The following is a 19814-nucleotide window of genomic DNA, read 5'->3' on the forward strand; positions in this document are numbered from 1 at the left end:
TACCCAGCAGCACTTAACAACGTGGCTGAGGTTGCATTTCTCGTGGGCAAACTTGTTGGAGGGAATGGTCTTTTTTCGGGGCTTGGACTATCATTGTATATTGGACGCCAATGAACCCCTGACTGCACAGATCCAACGTTAGCGCACCAACGAGATTTGTGGCTGGAACGCCGGTGGCCACCCCCTGGTCACCTGGAGCCAAGCATCAATAAAGACAAGCCTTTGTGATAGCAGCGTGTTCGCAGATCAAACCACTCCAGGTTAGACATGAACTTCGCCTCTGGTCGCACCCGAGTTTCTTCGACAGTGTCTCATGGGCAACTTGAACTAGCCCCAACCCGGGAACCACAGTCAACCAGACTCACATAAGCGCACACATTTTATCAGAAGCGAAACACAATGGGCACGGGTCATTTAAGAGCTTTTCCGGAATGGAGCTGTTGATCTGATCTAAGTCATGCCTGTAAACCTCATCGTTATGTTCAGAACATTACGCCCTCTCGATACACAGGAGGTCGTCAGGATCAATCCCACCAACCAGGATCTTGACGAGGTTGCTCTCTACATCATGTCGGTTAACCACCTTCACATGGTTGACAACATGCAGCCTTTTCTCGTAGTAAGTCTTATCCTTCTCATCTTGTTCGTAGTGCTTCTTTGCCCGCTTGTAAACAGGATCATCTTCGGACGGAATTTTCTTCTTGAACTTGGAGATCCTTGTCCAGTCCGGTAAGCATGGCCTCCGCAGCGTTGCTGCTACCGAAGTGAAAAAATGTGACACTGCATGGACGATATTTCTCGGTGGTTCCTTGAGATTTCAGAAGCTCGCCGCCTCTTTCGGCCTCATCAATCATCATCTTGATGATTCTGTTTGTCACGTCTTCCTCGTGCGCCACCTGCGCAGCCATATTAGTGATCCATATGATGCTGCGAGATATTCCGTCATGTTCAAGGTAATATTCTTTGAGGGCATCCGAGCAATCTCCGAAATTGCTTCTTTCTTCACCAAGCCCGAGTCTCTTATATTTCTCGTAAAGCCAACCAGAGGAGGTAGGGGGACACTCATGCGCCGTAGGACCCGCCATGTATTGTAAGTGATGCATCGTAATGCGCCTGGCATGTTGCAGTAGATTGGTTCAGTATCAGTATCAAACGATTGGGCTCTAGACAGTGATACGGATAGCCCAGGAGGAAGTGTGAAAGCAATATCTCAAACGTGAAACGAGTGACCGTGCCTAACAAAGTCAACCTTATTGATGCCTCTACGTTCGATCTGCCTGGCCACCAAGACTATCGCTACATTATGTACGCCTCGTATAGTGGGCTTAACCATTATAATCCAGCTCGGGGGTAATCGAACCCTTCATGATTTTCTCGAGTTGTCTCTCCACATCAGCGTTCGATGTCACCTGCACGTAATCCACTATGCCCGCATTTTTGTAATAAGAAGGATCCTGGAACTTCTTGTCGTATTCCGGGTAATTATCTCGTGCTTCTTTTGTGGTATATTCATCTTTACAATACCTCATCCGGTCCTGGAAACCTGACTGAAGTATATCGTCTAGTTCAGAAAACAGCCCTCGCACATATGGGTCGTTGCCAATCTGGACGAAGCAGATGCCACATGGACGATATTTGGGCTCACCAATGTTCCACTCTTCGGAAGCAGCGACAGACTAGACCATCGCCTCAGTAATGGGACCTTTGAGAAGCCAAAGATAATGCTTGAGCTGAGTGCCGTCCGTGATCCAAACAAAGATGTTGTGCTTCCCATTGCTCTTGGAAAGGGAGGGATCGGTGATGCGTTGCTCGAGAAATCGAAGAAGTCCTCTGATTTGAGGAGAGTCCACCAAAGCACAATCGTACTCTTCTCCCGTACTAGTCTTGTCCTTAATTTGCTTAACAAGGAAGGCGTTGAGATATGGCCACTCAGTCTGGACCCTTTCGCGGTCGAGAAGATGATAGAAGAATTTAGGTGCCGCCATGGTGTTACCAGTTCTAGAAGCAAGTGTTAAGATGTATGACTGTAAGTGAAGTACAGTTGAAGAGAACCGAAAGATCCATTACGGCAGGTCGAGAGAGGAGTCTTTATAGAAGGACACCACGGACGCTTGCTTTACCTCCTTCGTGTTGGAGGAAATGTCTAATACTGGAAACTCTACAGAGCCAGCAAACATTTGTACGGCACGCATGGGCAGACCTCGAACGGAAGATAGAAACCATTGATTGGGAAAGGACAAACCAACTTGATATTGCATCATGAGAGAACAGGGAAAACAGGGAAAACACCCCGGCGACCGAACAGAGCAGTGTTAGCAAGCCAGAAAACTACATTTTTAGGCAAGGATAAACAGGCCAAACAGCAAGCAGTATATGTAACTATGAAAATATCTCAAACGTGAAATGTGTGACCGTGCTCAATTCCTTCTCGGGTATATCCCAGCAAGAGATACCGAGACGTGTTGCACGATCGAGAGCAACGGATGATATATAAAGTGCTATCTGAAGGAAAGTAAGAATACGTACAAAAAAGGGAAGTGCTCTCGTGCTATATATAGACAAAAGGAATGGGTCAATGAGCACGTGACCCCTGCTAGGATGCTTTTCCTGTAACAAGACGCAAATAGGGGGCATTCCTAAAGAACTGATGGATAGCGATGTGAACTCTGTGTGTGGATGCATCCAGTCTTCTTGTTGTTGTTCTATTTAACGTCTAGGGTGCGGCGTAGCCGCTCCGACCTCCCGAGGGGTTATGGGACGTGCTTCCTATCCATCTATCTATCCTCCAATAGTATAAATGTGATCTTGAGATCAGAGCAGTAGCATCTAGTCTTGTGATATTGCAAATGAGAGCATTCGGTGTTACTGTAAAACGAACAACGCAAAAGAACAAAGAAACGAGTGTGATATCGCAACCGAGAAAAAGTAAAAGCAGCTGACACGCCCAATCCTGCCTGTCGACATTCCTCGATGCCCATTCTTTCAAGTCCCGCAAAGTATCTCCATCATGGTTAACCCCACGCACCAGACTCCAGACTCCTCTCAGTCCAGCTTGGAATCAACTGCGCCCCGCATGATCTTCTCCAGCATAGGATCCGTCAACTCCTTAACCGAGTTCACCTGAAAATGGTCCACGATATCAAAGTGACGCTGGTAGTATGAAATCTTATCGGACGGGCTCATGCCAGCGTACTTCTCAGAGAACTTGTGGCTATTAGAGTCCCGGCGAAGGTGCTTCGCCAACTCTTGATCGAGGAGGTTGTCCAGAAATCAGAACTCATCTTTCGCTAAAGGGTCGCGACCGAATTGGACAAACGTGACACCGATTTTACGATAACATGACGATTCATCGAATAGCTCAGATCCAGCAACTCTAACCATCGTCTTGAGGATTTCCTCTCTTAACTCTTTCCTGGATTCATAATGCGAAGACCCATTTGTAATGTAGATGATGCTGAGGGGGCAAGTTGGTTTCTCCGGGATAGACTGGTCGAAAATTTCATATAGCGCTTCAAGCAGCTGATTTACATCTGCAACCGGGTTTAGACCTTGTACGCACTCTTTGATCTCAGCGTAGTCCCTAGTCGGAAGCTTGTAGTGATTCTTTGGTGTGAGGTCTCCCGTCGTAAGCTCGTCGTGCTCTTGCGGGGCGAGGTAATGAAGTCGCAAGCTTTCGGCTGTCGTCTCAAATTTGGGTTCCAGTTTCGTGATAAGGTCCTTCATTTTTTTCAACTCAACAGGATCCAGTCATGGCTGTTGTCGAAGTTGATTTCGTAGTTGAACTTTTGACTCGACATTTTATCTAAGTTTGAGGTTCATGGATGTTGCGATGTAAGCTTTCAAGGGAAATATCGTCCATGAATCCACCATTACACGCGCAGTGACATGCCCTTTAGTAGTAGTCGAATCGTATATTGCTTTCGCTTTGCTCCACGTTTTCATGTCGGCGGAAATGACAGTTGGTTGGCTCTTGTTAGTCACTGCGAGCCAGTACGCACCCTAGCCATGACTGCAAGCGGATTATTTGTCTAGAAGAGAATGACCAACATAAAGACGCATCACGGGGGTGTAGGGAAAACACCCCGGCGACCCAACAGAGCAGGGTTAGCAAGCCAGAAAACCACATTCTCGGGCAAGGGCAAACAGGCCAAACAGCAAGCAGTATGTGCAATCTAATGGTGCCAATCACTGTAGGCATGCAAAGGAGAAATCAACATGGGTTAGTTATCCCATCAGATAGGATTCCAAAGCCGTCTTTCATCGGATGACCACATTAAGTGACATCGTACATACAAAACAGTCAAGTCCATGGAGTCGTATGATACAGGTCGTTGGATTACCTCCCCCTAGCACCAATTCCCGCATAACTCATACACAAAGGCCGAACAAACAGGGGGCAAACGATACTCATTTGAAGAGATCGGAAAAGTTGACTCTAGTTGATTGTTTCGTCGGGACCCGGTTGAAAGTACCTATACTGATTGGCATTGCATACGTTTATCGACCAGCCAGCTTGCTGAGGATGCCGCCGCTCTTCTTCTTGTCGGCGTCGAAGATGTTCAGCAGGCTCTTCCAGACCTGGCCGGGTTCTTGGCTGGCATCGATGGCCTTCCAGATGCCGGTGTTCTTGTAGTAGCCAACAACAGGGGCGGTCTGGGCGTGGTAGGTCACTAGGCGCTTCTTGAGTGCTTCGGCGTTATCGTCCGAGCGCTGAACCAGGGGCTCGCCGGTGATGTCGTCCTTCATGTAGCTCTTGGGAGGGTTGAAGGTGCTGTGGTAGCTGCGGCCGGAGGCGGGGTGGACCAGGCGACCAGTAATACGCGCCACGAGCAGAGCATCATCGATCTGGAGCTCGACGGCGTGTTGCAGGGGCGACTTCTTATCGGCCAACATCTTGTCCAGAGCCTCGGCCTGAGGGATGGTACGAGGAAAACCATCAAGAATGAAGCTGTCGTATGTTAGGATCGTTATCCGTGAAGGTGGCACGCGGATGAACGGGCTATACATACCCTCCCTTGCACTCCTTGTTGGTCTCGAGCTCCTCCTTGATCATGCCGATGACGATGTCATCGCTGACGAGACCACCCGCATCCATGATCTTCTTAGCTTCCCGACCGAGGTTTGTCTTCTTGGCGATTTGCGATCGGAGCATGTCACCGGTTGCCTTTCGAGCATCGTTAGTAAATTATCAAACGCCGGGCCGTGTCGTGTAGACTATACGCACCAGATGGCAGCACGAGAACTTCTCCTTGATCTTGGGTGCCTGGGTGCCCTTGCCTATTAAAACGCCACAGGTTAGTGACCGAGTACATAATCTCCGGAGTCGCACAGTTATTTCAAGACATACCAGCGCCAGGGGGTCCCATCAGGATCATGCGCACGCCATCGGTGGACTTGACCTCGCCGGTCTGGCGCTCCTCAAGGCTCTGGACGCGGTTCTCGAGGCCTGTGACGACGTCGCGCAACCGCTGGAGTTCCTGGTCAATGACACCCATTTTTTCGGATTGAGGAGCTGGAGGATAAGCCGGACCGAGGCGATCGGGAGGGTAGAGAGAGGGGATGGAGAGGTAGAGTTGAGCGGGCGGGAATAAGATCTGTTGTAGATTTGGGAATGGCACGGAGAGAGGAGGAAGGGAGGTTGCCCGGGTCTATGGTTGCTCTCTTATTTGTTCGCGAATAGCTTTCCAAGCCCAGTACAGGGAACAGGTTGCGACAAGAATCCACCCAGCAATTGGGGCCTGCCAATGGCTGCGGAACTGATTTACAGTGGACCCGACGCACAACCGCTCAACCACGAGGCAGGGAAGGCGCCCGTTAGCGGCCTCGGTCACCTGGAGCTCGGCTAATCTTTGGAATCTGCTTGGCTTACTGATACCAACCTACAGTGACAAGTCAGTTACTTCTTGGCCGCACGGCACTCAGGTATCTCTGTGCGGGCAGCTTCATCAACTTCCCTTGAGCCGCTGGAGGATGATGATCGTCGAGAGCACGCACGCCCACGAATTCCCCCCCTTTCTGTCTATCTTGGTTGTCACATCTGATTTGGACAGTTCATATCAGACCATCAGCGGAAACACATCAAGCCTCGAGGTCCACTGGCAGCCCGTTTTTACCTGATTCCCATGTACGAATTCGGCATTACTCTGGATTATACGTTACATAATCGTTTTCTGGAATCTCTGCGGCTGGACGTTCAAGCTTTAAAGCCGAGATCTCCGGTGTTCGATGTACTGAACAGATATGTTATTGGCGTTTCCAAGATGAGAAAAAATACGACATACGATCTTGACTTGAAATATTGCTACTGCAGTCCGTTTCCGCAGGCACATACATAGAGATGCATGCACGTGCAGTGAGCCGCGGTCATTCCTAAAATCCCCTTTCGTCCTGTCGGCCGACAGTGACGGTGTTTCATGTGAGCTTGTCATGTAGTATTTCTTGGATCTTGTTGAGATGGAGGGGGTAGTATGGCCGAGGTGGGGATGGAGCTATCAGCCACCACAGCCACATTATCAATTGAGGCGGAAGCTTCTTCCCTGAGCTTCTGTTGGATAGTGGGGGGTGCCGTCGGGTACGTACCTCGAGCTTAGGTTAGGTAGGCAAGGCAGCCTCACCACTACGCAGCACTCCGTACAAGCTGTGTGTGCACTGAGCTGGCCCATCATCAATCGAATCATATCTTCAGCCTTCTCATCCAGCGCCAGCCCAAATCACCCACTACATCTCCCATCCTCTGCCATTCCATCATTACGTCCGCTACTTGTCGCTGAACCCTTCGACCAGCGGGGTATTAGAATACACACGGACGGATCGCCACGATGCCCGCTACCACCGCCGAGACTCTCTCGTTTGTCTCGAGAAACGTCACCGTCGCCCCCCTCGTCCTTCTTTCCGTCGTCGATCACTACAACAGAGCGGCCAAGGGCACAAGGAAGCGAGTAGTTGGTGTACTGCTCGGACAGAATGATGGAAAGAACGTCAGAGTCTCCAACAGTTTTGCAGGTACGGACAATCTCGTCCATGCCTTTTTGCGGGTGGACAGCAAGGTTGCACTTTTGGGGACCCGATGCTAACATGCAATTCCCGGACAGTGCCGTTTGAGGAGGACAACGATGATCCTTCAGTATGGTTCCTCGACCACAACTACGTCGAGAACATGAACGACATGTTCAAGAAGGTCAACGCCCGGGAGAAGTTAATAGGGTGGTACCATTCCGGCCCGAAGCTGCGCGCATCGGATCTCGAGATCAACGAGCTTTTCAAGCGTTACACACCGAACCCGTTACTCGTTATTATCGACGTTCAGCCCAAGGAGTCCGGTGTACCAACTGATGCCTACTTTGCGGTGGAAGAGATCAAGGACGTAAGTAGAGCGCGCATTCTACGCCTGCGTACCCAAAGCTAACCAATCCCAGGATGGCACAACTACCTCCAAGACCTTTGTCCACACACCATCCACCATCGAGGCCGAAGAAGCAGAGGAGATCGGTGTAGAGCACTTGCTTCGCGATATTCGCGATGTTGCTATTGGCACTCTTTCAACCCGAATCACGAACCAACTGCAGTCCCTACAAGGTCTTCACCTGCGCCTGCGCGAGATCCAAACCTACCTCCAGAAAGTCCAGGACGGTCAATTACCCGTCAACCACGCTGTGTTGGGCAATCTGCAGGACATCTTCAACCTTCTGCCGAATCTGTCCACGCCCAAGCCTACAGCTGATGGCAAGCCTGGCAACGCCAGCGAGCTGTCGCATGCCATGAGCGTCAAGACCAACGACCAGCTGCTGGCCATTTACCTGAGCAGTCTGATCCGCGCCATCACTGCGTTCCATGACTTGATCGAGAACAAGATCCAGAACCGTCAGCAACAAGAGGAGAAGGAAGCCAAGAAGGAGGAGGCTGCGGTGGCAGCCAAGGAAGGTGACAAAGACAAGAAGGAGGGCGGCGTCAACGGCGTGAACGGGGAGACGACAGAGAAGAGCGGCGAAAAGGAGAAGAAATGAGCACCATGACAAGTGATGCGTTACGGCGTTTCGGCAATGCATTCTGAGACGGCATTATGTATAATACCCTGATACTAGACGATATGGACAGTCCGGTTCAGGTACGTTAGGCTAAAAATGATAGAACTTGGCCATGATGACGACCAGTTCATGATTCCCTGTATAGCTTTCTAGTGATATCATCGACAGGTTGCGCGCTCCTAACCCGAACAGCAAATATGCGTATCGTAACATATCTCATTCCTTAACTCCGACTCTCATCCAGGGGTATCATAAGTTCTCTTGCCCTTCGCAGCTATCATACACAGCAATACTGGGTAAGATTTAGATAGCGGCTACCAGCCCAGCAGCCTCTTCCTTTCCAGCCCGCCTCTCCGCAACATAAGTACCTAATACGTCCGTCCACCGCTCCGCCAGCACGCACGCGAGAAGATGCTTGCAGCAGGGCACGCCACCGGTACCTACTACCCCGTCATCTCCGTGCTCGGGATCCAGGCCATCCCGACTCATACCCCCGAACTCCCAAACATCATCGTCCTCTTCTTCGTTCTCCAGCTGTTGCTCCCTTTCGCCTTCATACTGCCCACTGCCAGCAGCATTATGTCGACGAGATAGTAATGACGATGCTGCGGCAGATGAAGAAGATGAAGAAGAGATGATGCGATAGACGGGCGAGACAGTCTCGGCAGGAAAGGCTGAGAACGCAAACGCGGCGCAGCTGCAGTTCCATGCCCGCGTCTGCACCACGTAGGTCGGGCCTGCTCCTCCGCCTCCTTCGTTCAGGGCGGCTTCGGCGGCTCGTCGACCGCGGCGCGAGGGCTGCTGGGCGGAGCGGACTAGGTAGAAGAAGTTCGGTTCTTCATGGGTCTTCTCCTTCTCCTCTCCCGGTGTGACGTTCGCTTCTCCTTCTGCTTCTCTTTCTTCTCCTATGAGGGCATCTGGCTGAGCCGGAACTCCAGTGGCAGTGGCAGCAGCAACATCATTGTGGACTGGGATGATGCGGGTCACGAGACGTCGGTCCAGCAGGTCCAGGGCCGGGAGGAGGACGTTGGGGTAGAGGGTGTGGAGTGTGGCCAGGAGAGGTCTGGCTTGAGAAGGAGGAAGGAGTTTTAGGGGGTTTGTTGACGGGCCTAATTGTTGTCGCCCAGAGGTTGCTGCTGGGGGATGCTGGATAGCGTATTGATCAGGGACGTGAGAAGGGCCCTTGGCGTTGGTATATGGTCGGCAGCCATGGGATTTCTTCAAATTGCCCGGCTGTCCCCTCAATGGGAAAGGACCAGTATGGAAAACCAGGTAATACTTCGAATCAATGCTTCAGTTGCCTGTTTTCGGCAGCAGCCCGCGCTCCACGAAACCAGTGTATTTGGATGTTCTTTCAGGAGTGTGAGGGAGAGATAAGATCCATGTTACAGAGTTAAACCCCACTAAATGCCCGCCATGATTGATGACGATAGGCCGCAGGTCAGATTTACACCCAGTAGCCAAGCAAGCCAAGCAACTAATAACTCCATGCCAGTCCACGGTTCACCGTACAATAATCACCCCTATTACCCCCAAGTCATGGTGTAGCCAATCCTTCCGTCTTCCTTTTCCTTCAACGCCCAGCTTTATAATGGGTACAATTGTGAAAATTGTATGTCCATTCCCCTCATGTGCATGACCGACAGGGTGAAGCCTACACCCGCGAGCGAGAAGGCCGGCCCACGCAACATATCGCGCCACTCGATGCCGGAATCCGGCTGGAGTAATCTGTAGAGAAAATCGTGCGTATATATCAGCTTATTGGAGGTTCGGCATCTACGTTACATGTGTGTTTTTCTGTTTGCGTGTGTGCAGTGCATTGTCTGCATCCACTCACGTTCATCCCCGGTCAAATTTGAGTGAGATGAACGGGATGTGGGGTGAGGGGTGGGGGCAACTTACGTCTGCGCCATGAAGGCAACGAACCCCGCGGACCAGAGCGCCCCGACTAAGAGTCTCTGCCGCGTGACAGGTCCATGTGTGACGGGTAAGGGTACGTTCGGCAAGACGGCCGGCGCCGACGTTATGCCCGGTATGTTGAGTAACTCCTCATCAATGCTCCTGTTCGCAGTGCGGCGGTTATGGTTGCTACTGCTGTCATGCTTGTTGTCTCCTCCCGTCTCGACTACTGGTTTTGGCTCTTGCTCTTTTCCTTGTTTGCCGCTGCTGTGCTGCTCCTGTTGCTGGCGAAGGTGGTGTCCGTTCTTGGCCGGCGTGCTGGGATTGTTGCTATAATTGCCGCCTCCTCTCTCGGCTGCTTGCTCTGGCTCTGGCTCTTCTTCCTCCTCTTCTTCGCCGTCGCTACTGCGCTGGTCCTGCTGTTGGCGAAGAGGGTGAGCTTCCTTCGTCGGCGTGCCGGGTTGGGTGCTGGGATTAGTGCTCGACGACGCGCTCGACACATTGTGGCTGTGGCGTTGCTCGGCGGCTCTCTTCTGTGCCTGTTTGCGGCGGCGGTTGTTCCTGTTGCGGCCCATCTTCGACGATGTCGTCGTCAGCGTCGGCGTCGTGGTGTTGTGTTCTTGAGTGGGATAAGACGACAGCTCTGGAGTAGTAGCAGTAGCATCAGTAGTGGTAGCGAGATCACCGTTGGGGCGCCGCGAGGGCTCGCGTGGTTGATCCATCTGTTTGGACTCAGCACAAAGGCAGGAGCAGGTGCGACAGTCCTCGGGGCGGTCCTTCCCTCGGGTTCTGATGGCTATTCCACAGATACGTGTCTCGTCTTCTCCTTCCTTGACAAAACGATATGTCTCCGCCCTGGCCCAGGTTGCGCAACTGAGGGCAATCAGCACAAAGCAAGCACTTAATAACGACCAGAGGGGCTCTTGGCTGGGGGTACCGCAGCAGTATCGATATCTCTGATATTTGTTTTACCATAGATGCATTTTGGACGTCCTGTATACGTGTTTCTTACGGGATTAATCGACTTTAATCGAGCCACCGCGAACGATGCACTTCACACTTTTGCCCACAATGTATTGAGCTCCCATTTGTTGCTCTCTCGACTTCTTGCATCGAAGTAACCTCAAAGAAAATGCTCATTGTTGCTCAAGTTCCGCCTGAACCCAAGCCAGTCCGGGTACACGATGCCGTCTGTATCTGAACGCCAAGGCCTCAAAGGTTGGTAAATCCATGGCTCGATCATCCCGTGCTCAATTACTGCAGAGGGCTGGAGTTCGTAACAGCAAAGCAGGCACTCCGTACTGAGTGCTGATTGATGCCCACTAAAAAGGGGGTAAATCGTAAATGTGGTTCAGCAGCGGTTGTCGGGCCCGTTGTGTTCAAACGTGGCCGCACACAACTTTAATATACCGTGCACTAGTCACTGCTGTACAGGAGAGCTTCAACTCATGAGTTGATAATTAATCTAGGTGTTTTTTTATATTGTAGAGTGCGAACCTGGGGATATCTATATGTTGCTTTAAATCTTTAAGCATTTTTAGCCCAAGCCTATCCATCTTTGTGGGACACATTAATATTCAAGGATTACACCCACTCCTTCGGCTCCCGCAGCACCTCGAGCAACCGTGACTCCCGGCTCTTAGGCTCGGGTTCGTGCATGTACGCCCACTGTGCCGTCCGGGGCAAGCTGATCAGGATGCTCTCCACCCGCGAGCCCGGCGTGTTCAAGCCGAAGGCGGTGCCTCGGTCGTGAACTAGGTTGAATTCGACGTAGCGTCCGCGGCGGATCTGTTGCCACTCCTTCTCCTTGACTGTGAAGGGCACGTCCTTGCGCTTCTCGAGAATGGGGAGGTACGACGGCAGGAAACTATCCAGCACCGACCTCACGAAGGCAAAGCCGTTCTGCGTGTCCACGACGTCCTCGTCCAAGTCATCGAAGAAGATGCCGCCGATTCCTCGACGTTCTCCTCGGTGCTTGTTATTAAAGTAGTCATCGCACCAGGCCTTATACCGAGGGTAGTATTCCTTGTCGTGCTTGTCACACGCCTCCTTCAATGTGCGGTGGAAGTGAACAGCATCCTCGTCGAACAGGGTAGGCCGGAGTCAGATCGCTGCCTCCGCCAAACCACGTTGCCTGGGGTGTGCCATCCGGGTTCATGGTCTCGAAATACCGGCAGTTCATGTGCACGGTCGGGGCCATGGGGTTATGGGGGTGCAGGACTAGACTCAGGCCGAGCGCATAGAAGTCCAGATTGTCTACATCCTTGACGTTCTTGTGATTTTGACGCATTGCCGCGATGCCGCCCTTCGTCAGGGTACCGTACACGACACTGATATTAACACCGGCCTTCTCAAAGACGTTGCCATCTTGCAGAACACAAGAGGTACCGCCTCCACCGTTGGGACGTTTCCACTCGTCGGTTTTGAAACGGTTGCCATCGATTTGTTCTAGCGCAAAGACGATATCTTTCTGCTTCTGTTGGATAGCCTCTTCCATACGAAGGCGCATGGGCGAGTTGTCTGTGATTCCTCTTCCTTCTTCAAGCGCTCGTCGAGGTCTGCGAGGGTCCGCGCCTCGAACTTCATGGGATCTTGGTAGGCCTGGGAACAGAGAGAATCGGGTCAGCCATTGGCTCTTCCCAGACAACCCAATTGGGACGGAAGAAGCTTCTTACCATTTGGTAGGCGAGTACAGACAGAGTGACAGCTCCGACAGTAGCGATATGGGCAACACGTGAGGGGGTTTTCTTTGCGCTTGAGCTCGAGCTGAAGAATCGTCGAGGCAGTCGTGGGACAGCGACGGCCGGCCGCAGCCTTAAGAAGGTTGAACCACCCCGCCGGGACATGGCTCCGATCAAATGATTGAGCTGAACAAGGTTACAAGGAAATTGGCACGAACGATAATGAGTACACAAAAGGAACGACAGGAGGGAATCGGGCGAGAAGGGTCTGGTCGCCCGATCATTGCACAATAATCGAATGTTAGTCAGGTGTTTCGGAGCTCTGGGGGACTTGGCCCTGGGCAAACAAAATTGACAGAAAGCTTCGCTGGCGGAGCGCAGTACCGCTGTACCTGTCCAGACTCCAGGCCTATCAATTGATCCAGGGCTCTAGCGCCCGGGGCCACCCCCACCAGGTCACTAGCCAACCACTAGCCTTGATCCCATTAGTGCAAACACCGGCAACCACCAGCGCATAATTGGCCTGAGCTGGAGAGCGTCGGGATTTGGCCAATCCTTAAACAGGACATAGTCAGCAGATATCACCCGGATCGTCATGACCTCTTTCTCTTCTGAGCGCCCCCGTCCGACTATTCGTACCCTTATTACCTGTCAGATCAACCGGACTTGTTGAGAAGCCCAGCTTCCCGATCCAGCTCGTCGTCAGCTGCATCGTCTGTTTTGCGGTGCGGTTATTTACCAACTGGGTGTGCCAAAACAAGAAATGGGCAAAACTTGCTCCGGAAAACTAACAAACACGGCAAGTCACCTCGGGTGGACTCCATCGGCATTACTGAAGATCGGGCCCCTCGGCCCCTTTGCTGGCAAGAGCACGAACCACAACAGCAAGACAATCCTGTCATAAACAGAGCATCGCCTCAGCCGTCGGACGCTTGCTGACGAGTCTCGGAGGAGAAAAAGGCCCTTATGCCTTATGATCATGATCTTGGCTGAGCCTGTGAGTAAGCATGTACTTATGGCATGCATTCGTCCAGACACACCACCCACCCCTAAACCGGCCACAACGCACTTTTGTCGCTATCGACTACCCCCTCCTCCGCACGCTACCAGTGCCGTTTCATCGCGATGGACTTTTTGAAATATTCAGAGATAGCGATAAGTCATCTTATGTAATTGCCTGCATCTATATGTATGCAAGAGCGCTGATTGGCCTGTTCTGTCGCGAGAACTACATCATTGCCCTGGAGGCGGGAACCTTGATGGGCAGCCAGGGGCAAAGCTGCACACGGCCGTGTATGTTTCCCGTAGAAATAAAATGGCAAAAATCAGACTCTACAGAGATGGAGAGAGAACCCAGATTTCCAGTGACTACGATTTTATCCTGAGAGTTTTGTTCAAGTGACGATGGCGCAAGCAAAGCGTAAGAACGGCGGCCAGCCGGAGGCCACAACGGGAGGCAAGAAGACAAAGGGATCAACTACAGCCACCCTGACCAAAGCTGCTCCCGCGAAGCCCCTCCCAGTGACGCTGTTGTCTGGCTTCCTCGGGAGCGGGAAAACTACGTTGCTCAATCATATTCTGAAGGGCGACCACGGCCTTCGAATCGCTGTCATCGTGAATGATATTGGAGCGTAAGCCTCCTGAACCTCCTACGGCTCTCAAGTCAAGCAACTTACTGACAGGGGTTCTTCAGTATCAACGTGGACGCGAAGCTCATCAACCAGTCGAACCACCGACTGACCAAGACGGAAGAAAAGGTGATCGCCCTACAGAATGGCTGCATCTGCTGCACCCTGCGCGGCGACCTGCTCGAGGAGCTCGTCCACCTCGCCGAGCTGGGCCAGTTCGACTACATCGTGATCGAGAGCAGCGGCATCAGCGAGCCGGAGCAGGTCGCCGAGACGTTCGACGAGCAGTTCTCGGCGACCATGCGCGCCATCGACCAGGACGCCGACGGCGTCGACCAGGCGCTCGACGACGACATGCGCACGGTGCTGCGCCGCATCGTCGGCGCCGGCGGGCTGGACAGGTTCGCCGTGCTGGACACCGCCGTCACCGTCATCGACGCGTTCACCATCATGGGCGACTTCAACACGGACCAGCTCATCGCCGACACCCGCCGGGACGTCGTGCCCGATGAGGACGAGCGTACCGTGTCGGACCTCATGGTCGACCAGATCGAGTTCGCCAACGTCATCATCCTGAACAAGACGGACATGGTGAGCAGCAAGGAGCTCGCCTCAGTCCGGTCCCTCGTCTCCCAGCTGAACCGCCGTGCCACGGTCTATGAGACGAGCCTCAAGCGTGGCGAGTTTGACGTCAAAAACATCCTCAATACCAAGACTTTCGATCTTGAAAGTGCAAAGGTCCGAAAGACCTGGCTGGAGGACTTGCATCATATGACGATGCGACAGGTGAGCAAGCCCCAACGTCTACGCCAAAGCCGTACCACCGCAATGCTAACAGATCGCCATAGATCAATGGGCGTAACAAGATTACCCCCAAGCCAGAAACGGAAGAAGTACAACGTCCGTAACTTCATCTACCAGCGACGCAGGCCATTCCACCCGCAAAGGCTATGGAAGCTCATCTACGACAAGTTCATCGTGCAACAGCAGGACGAGGACGAGGAGCAGTCCAGCGGTGGTGGTGATGAAGACGGAGAAGCCACCGACATCGGCAGCGATAAGGAGTCTGATGTAACCTCCGGTGACGATGATGAAGAGGAGGACCTCAGCCCACCCTCCAACCAGGAGATCCTGGCAAACAAGAGCAATCACCCTTACTAGCCCGCCTGTTCCGCTCCAAGGGGACGTTCTTCCTCGCCACGCGCCCGAACTACCAGGGCCAATGGTCCCAGGCGGGCGCCATGCTGGCGCTGACGGGCGGCGACCCCTGGTTCTGCACCCTGCCGTTCGAGGAGTGGACGTCGGGCGACGACGAGATCGACGCCATGATCCGGCACGACATCGACGGCGACGGCGGCAGCTGGGGCGACCGGCGGCAGGAGATCGTGTTCATCGGCGAGGGCTTGGATGTCGAGGGTCTGCAAGCGCTGCTGGATGCGTGCTTGCTCGACGCTGCCGAGTTCGCCACGTGGGAGGCCATCATGAAGATGGCGCCGCTGAGCGACGAGGGCAAGACGGCGGCGCTGCAGCGGGTCTTCAGCGATGGGTTTGCGGATTGGGCTTACGATGATGATGAGGATGGTGAACATGATCACGAACATTGATAACGGGCACCATAATGACTAAACGGAATTTGGTTTGGCGAGAAGATATCAGATTTTCAACGAAATAATATAGATTATTATAAGAGAAGGTGTCCCCGCAGATTTTTAATACCTAACTAAAAGACTTTTGCTATAAGAAAAAGAGATCGTTTATTTAGCTACGTACGAGCAACACTCCGGCGCTTCGCGCCTCTGTATTACTCTTCAAACTGTAGCGGGGGGTACAGCCACGTTAGAAGCCAGCTGTCCCTTATCGTTGCCAGCACTCTCATCGACGCCAGCACCCCTCGTCTACGGTTATACAACAACCCCTTTCTTGTACAACCCTTAATTGGAGACCTGGTAACTCCGCTCGGGTTATAGGAGATTAATCATGTGATCTGTCAATTCCCCCCTTCACCGGAAACGAAAACCTAACTCAGTGCAATAAAAAAGGAAAGGTTCTCTCACAGCGTCGTTTCCACGCCTCTGTTTGTCGTGATGAGTTATGGTGTGGTAGGCATCGTCGGCATCGTTGCCGCGTGGGGCCACCACCGGCGAGTTGTCTAGCAAGAACGTTGTTAGTATTTGCCGGTGGCTCGTTCATTTCACAACCGCCGCCTGCTTAGGTAGTTATGACTGACCAGAGAGTGCCACAGGCGCAGCAGTAGCTCGTCTGGCTAGGATGCTGATGAGAAAGACAGCCTTCAAGAATTGATTCATGGTGCTCGGTAGGTAGGTGGGGATATTTGAATGTATATGCTTCTGGACAAGCGATCTTGGTTGCTGCTAAAGCTTGGCTCTCTATCTCCTCGTCTTGGGAGAATCTGTTGTGCTTTATATCTCAGGCAATCACGTCGCCCCCCCTCTCTTCCATTATTTAGTCTTATCATTGCTCTTCTCCAATCTAACAACTGCCCACACATCATGATGCCGCGCCTGTCAGCTACCGCATAACGGCCTACTCACCGCTTTTTCCATCCCGCATTGATCTATCTGCTTGCTCATGCGAGTCGTCGTCACGCCAGCGGCCAAGGGGGTCTCCGTGATGCTTCATGGTGCGGTGCTATATTACTGTGAGTTCCAGATCTGCAGCGATCATATGATGGCTATAGAGTCTCAAGAACGGGGCTTTTGTCTTGTGACATGTTTCTTTATGCAGTGGAATTTGGTCTCTACGAATGATATGGCATTTTATAATCTAAAATGCGAGAGGGGAATACACATGGTTTGATCGTGGCTACGTCGGGACCGAATAGGGGTGAATTATAGCGGGCTACAAGCAATCTGATTTGCCCGATCTATATCCTACTGTGATATATGTCGCACAAATGCATCTAAAGCATGTTGTGTACCTAGCTAAAGAAGACCCCAATAAGCACTTTGCCGTCAATTCCGCTGAGTGAACGATATCATATCTATAGATAAGTCTGTATTAGTGCTCACCACACACATAGTGGATATTCCTCCAGCAATCAGCATGTCATTATGACTTCAAGACTACATGGGCTTCATTGATATAACCGAGCTATTTATCCGCCTCTTAAATGGATATAGAGATCTTGGGCCACAGTTATTAATATTTAGAAGATCATTTCCGGGCTCATTCTACTGATCTCTATTGAACTCTCAGTCTTTTTCTTTCCCCTCCTCTCTCTCTTTCTCATCGTATAGAGTTACTATGATGGCAAGCCCAGTCACTGTATGGTTCAAGCGAGCTTCCTATCAGCCGTTGAAAGATGAGGTTACAGAAAGCTATCACGACTGTGATAGTACCCGCTCCTCGAGCGAGGGCCTCATTGGGGGCGTGCATGGGAAGGTCCCGGTTTCTAGGAAATATCTCATCCCTCTAGTTCATACTTGTATTATTGCCCTCTATACCGCCATATACCTCATCTTGCTATGGCGAGGGGTCATCGCTGCCCATTCCTACCAGCACAAAGTGTGGTCTCCAGCATATGAAGCGGTGGAGAAGATCCCCAAGGAATATCAAGGGCCACCATCACCTGAGGTTGACCAGGCTGTGAGTTGTTTTCTTTTTTTGATTTGAGGACACTGCTGACCAGCGGGACCAACAATAGTGGAAAGAGCTTCTGCAGTACAGCAACATCTGAGTGAGCGGCGAGGACTTGCGAAAAGTCAACAATACCTCAATCCCCATGCCCCGAGAAGAAGACAGCTATTGGGTGGAGCTCAGTGTGGTACATGAGCTCCATTGCATCGTGCGCTTGCCCAACAATCAATTCTTTTTGCATGTGTGAGACTTACCCACGGTGTCATAGAAACGTCTGCGCCAATACTGGTTCAACGACTACTACTTCCCTAACATCATAGACGAGGAACGACGGCTGAACTGGCTACTCAATGGTAAACTTTTTCATTTCCCCCCAACCGAAGACCGAACCCGGTTATTGATGAGAGCTCTGTGCGAATGTAGATCATTGTCTCGAGATCCTGCGGCAGTCTGTCATGTGCCACGCCGATGTGTCCATGATTAAATGCATTTTCCACACACAAGGCCTGAAAAGGTTGGGTTGTATATCCAGGTTGCCACCCCTCTCCCAAGTCTACGAGCCTTAAATATGTACGTAATCACAGCACCTCGGTGGAACTGATGCACCCTGCCTTGTTTGATGTCTGTTCATGATGCAGGCTGACTGTGCAGATCTCCCAGTGTGGCAAGGTTCCGAAGGGACAGCTGCTAGCTAATCGAAGACTACAAAAGAACAGTCAGTCTTATTGGTGGCTTTATATGTAAGGATGTCAGCTAGTTGGAAGTAGTGAGATTTTCTGCATCCACCTCTATGCAGTAAAAGCTTGATCAGACCCCTCCTGAATATGTTAGTACTCCGCAGCGGAAGGCTTACGCCAAGCCGTCGTTCAGTGGCTCGACGGCCGCTAGTAATCATTTAATGATCCTTTGTGACAGTAGTCTAGCATGTGGATGAAGATAAGTCTTTTAAAGGACGAGTTTTCAATATTTTCAATATTCGTACATGTATTATCGTTTATCTGCGATGTGCCGGCAAAACTGAATTCAGCCTAACCTCTTCTAGCACCATCTATTTCGTATTCGTACATGCCTGAGGCCTCCTTCTTCGCAATGTCTGTGGGTGTGAGCGTAGTGGAACAGGAGAGTTTGCGTTCTCCTCTTCTCCTCTACTCTCCTCTACTCCTCTACTCCTCTACTCCTCTACTCCTCTACTCCTCTACTCCTCTACTCCCTCTACTCCTCTACTCCTCTAATCCTCTAATCCTCTACTCGTCCAACTCCATCTAGTCCTTCTCCTTCAGCTCGAGGTTGGCAGCCAAGCCGCTCATCTCGCCGTCGTTGCTCGAGTCTCCGCCTGGCGTTCTCACCCTCGTCGTCAGACATATTCTCCAGAAACGTCTCCTCCCAGTCCTCAAAGTCAACCTCGTCGTCTGAGTCGGCACCGGCGTTCGAGGACTGCCAGTAGGGGTCGACGTCGCCCCAAGGCTGGAGGGGGGCGTTCTGGCCGTCAACAGGGGTGGAGTCGGCGCCGGCGGCGCGGCGGGCCATAACATGAAATGCCTTAGCAGGTGTTCAGCACGTATAGCAGGTGCCTGAGACGGTGAGAAGCGTTCGAAAACGACGCGGGTTCACCGTGTGAACCGGCCGTCGGAGTGGGGTTGTTTACGGACCATGTCGTCGGATGCTTGCTCCACATCGGCCGAAACTCTAGCGGCAAATAACCGTTGGCCGTTGCATCATGGAGCCGTTAGACCAGAAGCACATGCAAGTTCCCATCAGAAGGAATACGGATCTCTGAAGTGAATTAATCCTTAGAAATGAAGATTCAAGAATACTGATGGCCTTCTATTGGATGATATCAAGTAAGGCTGGTGATGAATGTAGGAAGTCAGCGACACAGAAACGAGAAACCACTGCACCGATGTTTGCCAACTCGCTTGCTTGCCTTGCTCGCGGGTCTACTTCTTGTACTTCGTAGAATACTTGGAAAGTTACAGGTGCCAACC

General features: G+C 51.9%; 9 protein-coding genes across 9 annotated transcripts; 2 read left to right on the plus strand and 7 right to left on the minus strand.

Moving 5' to 3' along the window:
- Positions 1 to 677: 677 nt before the first annotated feature.
- PG994_001447 (uncharacterized protein) lies at positions 678 to 1984 on the minus strand (the record flags this gene model as incomplete). The annotated part of the gene is made up of 2 exons (XM_066852856.1): positions 678 to 1113; positions 1678 to 1984. Coding segments are annotated over 2 exons (546 nt in total), but the record flags the coding sequence as incomplete, so codon positions are not given.
- Positions 1985 to 3042: 1058 nt separating this feature from the next.
- Positions 3043 to 3723, minus strand: PG994_001448 (uncharacterized protein; the record flags this gene model as incomplete). Its single annotated transcript, XM_066852857.1, has 2 exons — positions 3043 to 3245; positions 3303 to 3723. 2 exons carry the CDS (start codon positions 3721 to 3723, stop codon positions 3043 to 3045), a joined length of 624 nt encoding a protein of 207 aa, XP_066720998.1.
- Positions 3724 to 4497: 774 nt separating this feature from the next.
- PG994_001449 (adenylate kinase) lies at positions 4498 to 5495 on the minus strand (the record flags this gene model as incomplete). The annotated part of the gene is made up of 4 exons (XM_066852858.1): positions 4498 to 4948; positions 5010 to 5164; positions 5225 to 5277; positions 5348 to 5495. 4 exons carry the CDS (start codon positions 5493 to 5495, stop codon positions 4498 to 4500), a joined length of 807 nt encoding a protein of 268 aa, XP_066720999.1.
- A 1323-nt stretch (positions 5496 to 6818) lies between these two features.
- On the plus strand, positions 6819 to 8003 carry PG994_001450 (26S proteasome regulatory subunit rpn-8; the record flags this gene model as incomplete). The annotated part of the gene is made up of 3 exons (XM_066852859.1): positions 6819 to 7002; positions 7092 to 7363; positions 7416 to 8003. The coding sequence occupies 3 exons, from the start codon at positions 6819 to 6821 to the stop codon at positions 8001 to 8003; spliced, it is 1044 nt and encodes a 347-aa protein (XP_066721000.1).
- Positions 8004 to 8327: 324 nt separating this feature from the next.
- Positions 8328 to 9235, minus strand: PG994_001451 (uncharacterized protein; the record flags this gene model as incomplete). The annotated part of the gene is made up of 2 exons (XM_066852860.1): positions 8328 to 9087; positions 9195 to 9235. The coding sequence occupies 2 exons, from the start codon at positions 9233 to 9235 to the stop codon at positions 8328 to 8330; spliced, it is 801 nt and encodes a 266-aa protein (XP_066721001.1).
- A 687-nt stretch (positions 9236 to 9922) lies between these two features.
- PG994_001452 (uncharacterized protein) lies at positions 9923 to 10645 on the minus strand (the record flags this gene model as incomplete). The annotated part of the gene is made up of 1 exon (XM_066852861.1): positions 9923 to 10645. One exon carries the CDS (start codon positions 10643 to 10645, stop codon positions 9923 to 9925), a length of 723 nt encoding a protein of 240 aa, XP_066721002.1.
- Positions 10646 to 11507: 862 nt separating this feature from the next.
- On the minus strand, positions 11508 to 12769 carry PG994_001453 (coproporphyrinogen III oxidase; the record flags this gene model as incomplete). Its single annotated transcript, XM_066852862.1, has 4 exons — positions 11508 to 11972; positions 12013 to 12393; positions 12423 to 12524; positions 12599 to 12769. 4 exons carry the CDS (start codon positions 12767 to 12769, stop codon positions 11508 to 11510), a joined length of 1119 nt encoding a protein of 372 aa, XP_066721003.1.
- A 1239-nt stretch (positions 12770 to 14008) lies between these two features.
- Positions 14009 to 15836, plus strand: PG994_001454 (uncharacterized protein; the record flags this gene model as incomplete). Its single annotated transcript, XM_066852863.1, has 4 exons — positions 14009 to 14235; positions 14298 to 15018; positions 15115 to 15303; positions 15342 to 15836. 4 exons carry the CDS (start codon positions 14009 to 14011, stop codon positions 15834 to 15836), a joined length of 1632 nt encoding a protein of 543 aa, XP_066721004.1.
- A 3021-nt stretch (positions 15837 to 18857) lies between these two features.
- PG994_001455 (uncharacterized protein) lies at positions 18858 to 19356 on the minus strand (the record flags this gene model as incomplete). The annotated part of the gene is made up of 2 exons (XM_066852864.1): positions 18858 to 18922; positions 19176 to 19356. The coding sequence occupies 2 exons, from the start codon at positions 19354 to 19356 to the stop codon at positions 18858 to 18860; spliced, it is 246 nt and encodes an 81-aa protein (XP_066721005.1).
- Between the last annotated feature and the right edge of the window lie 458 nt (positions 19357 to 19814).

Source organism: Apiospora phragmitis (assembly GCF_038363925.1).
Source record: "Apiospora phragmitis strain CBS 135458 chromosome Unknown utg000002l:1.0-5516284.0:1.0-5523493.0, whole genome shotgun sequence".
Classification (NCBI taxonomy): domain Eukaryota; kingdom Fungi; phylum Ascomycota; class Sordariomycetes; order Amphisphaeriales; family Apiosporaceae; genus Apiospora; species Apiospora phragmitis.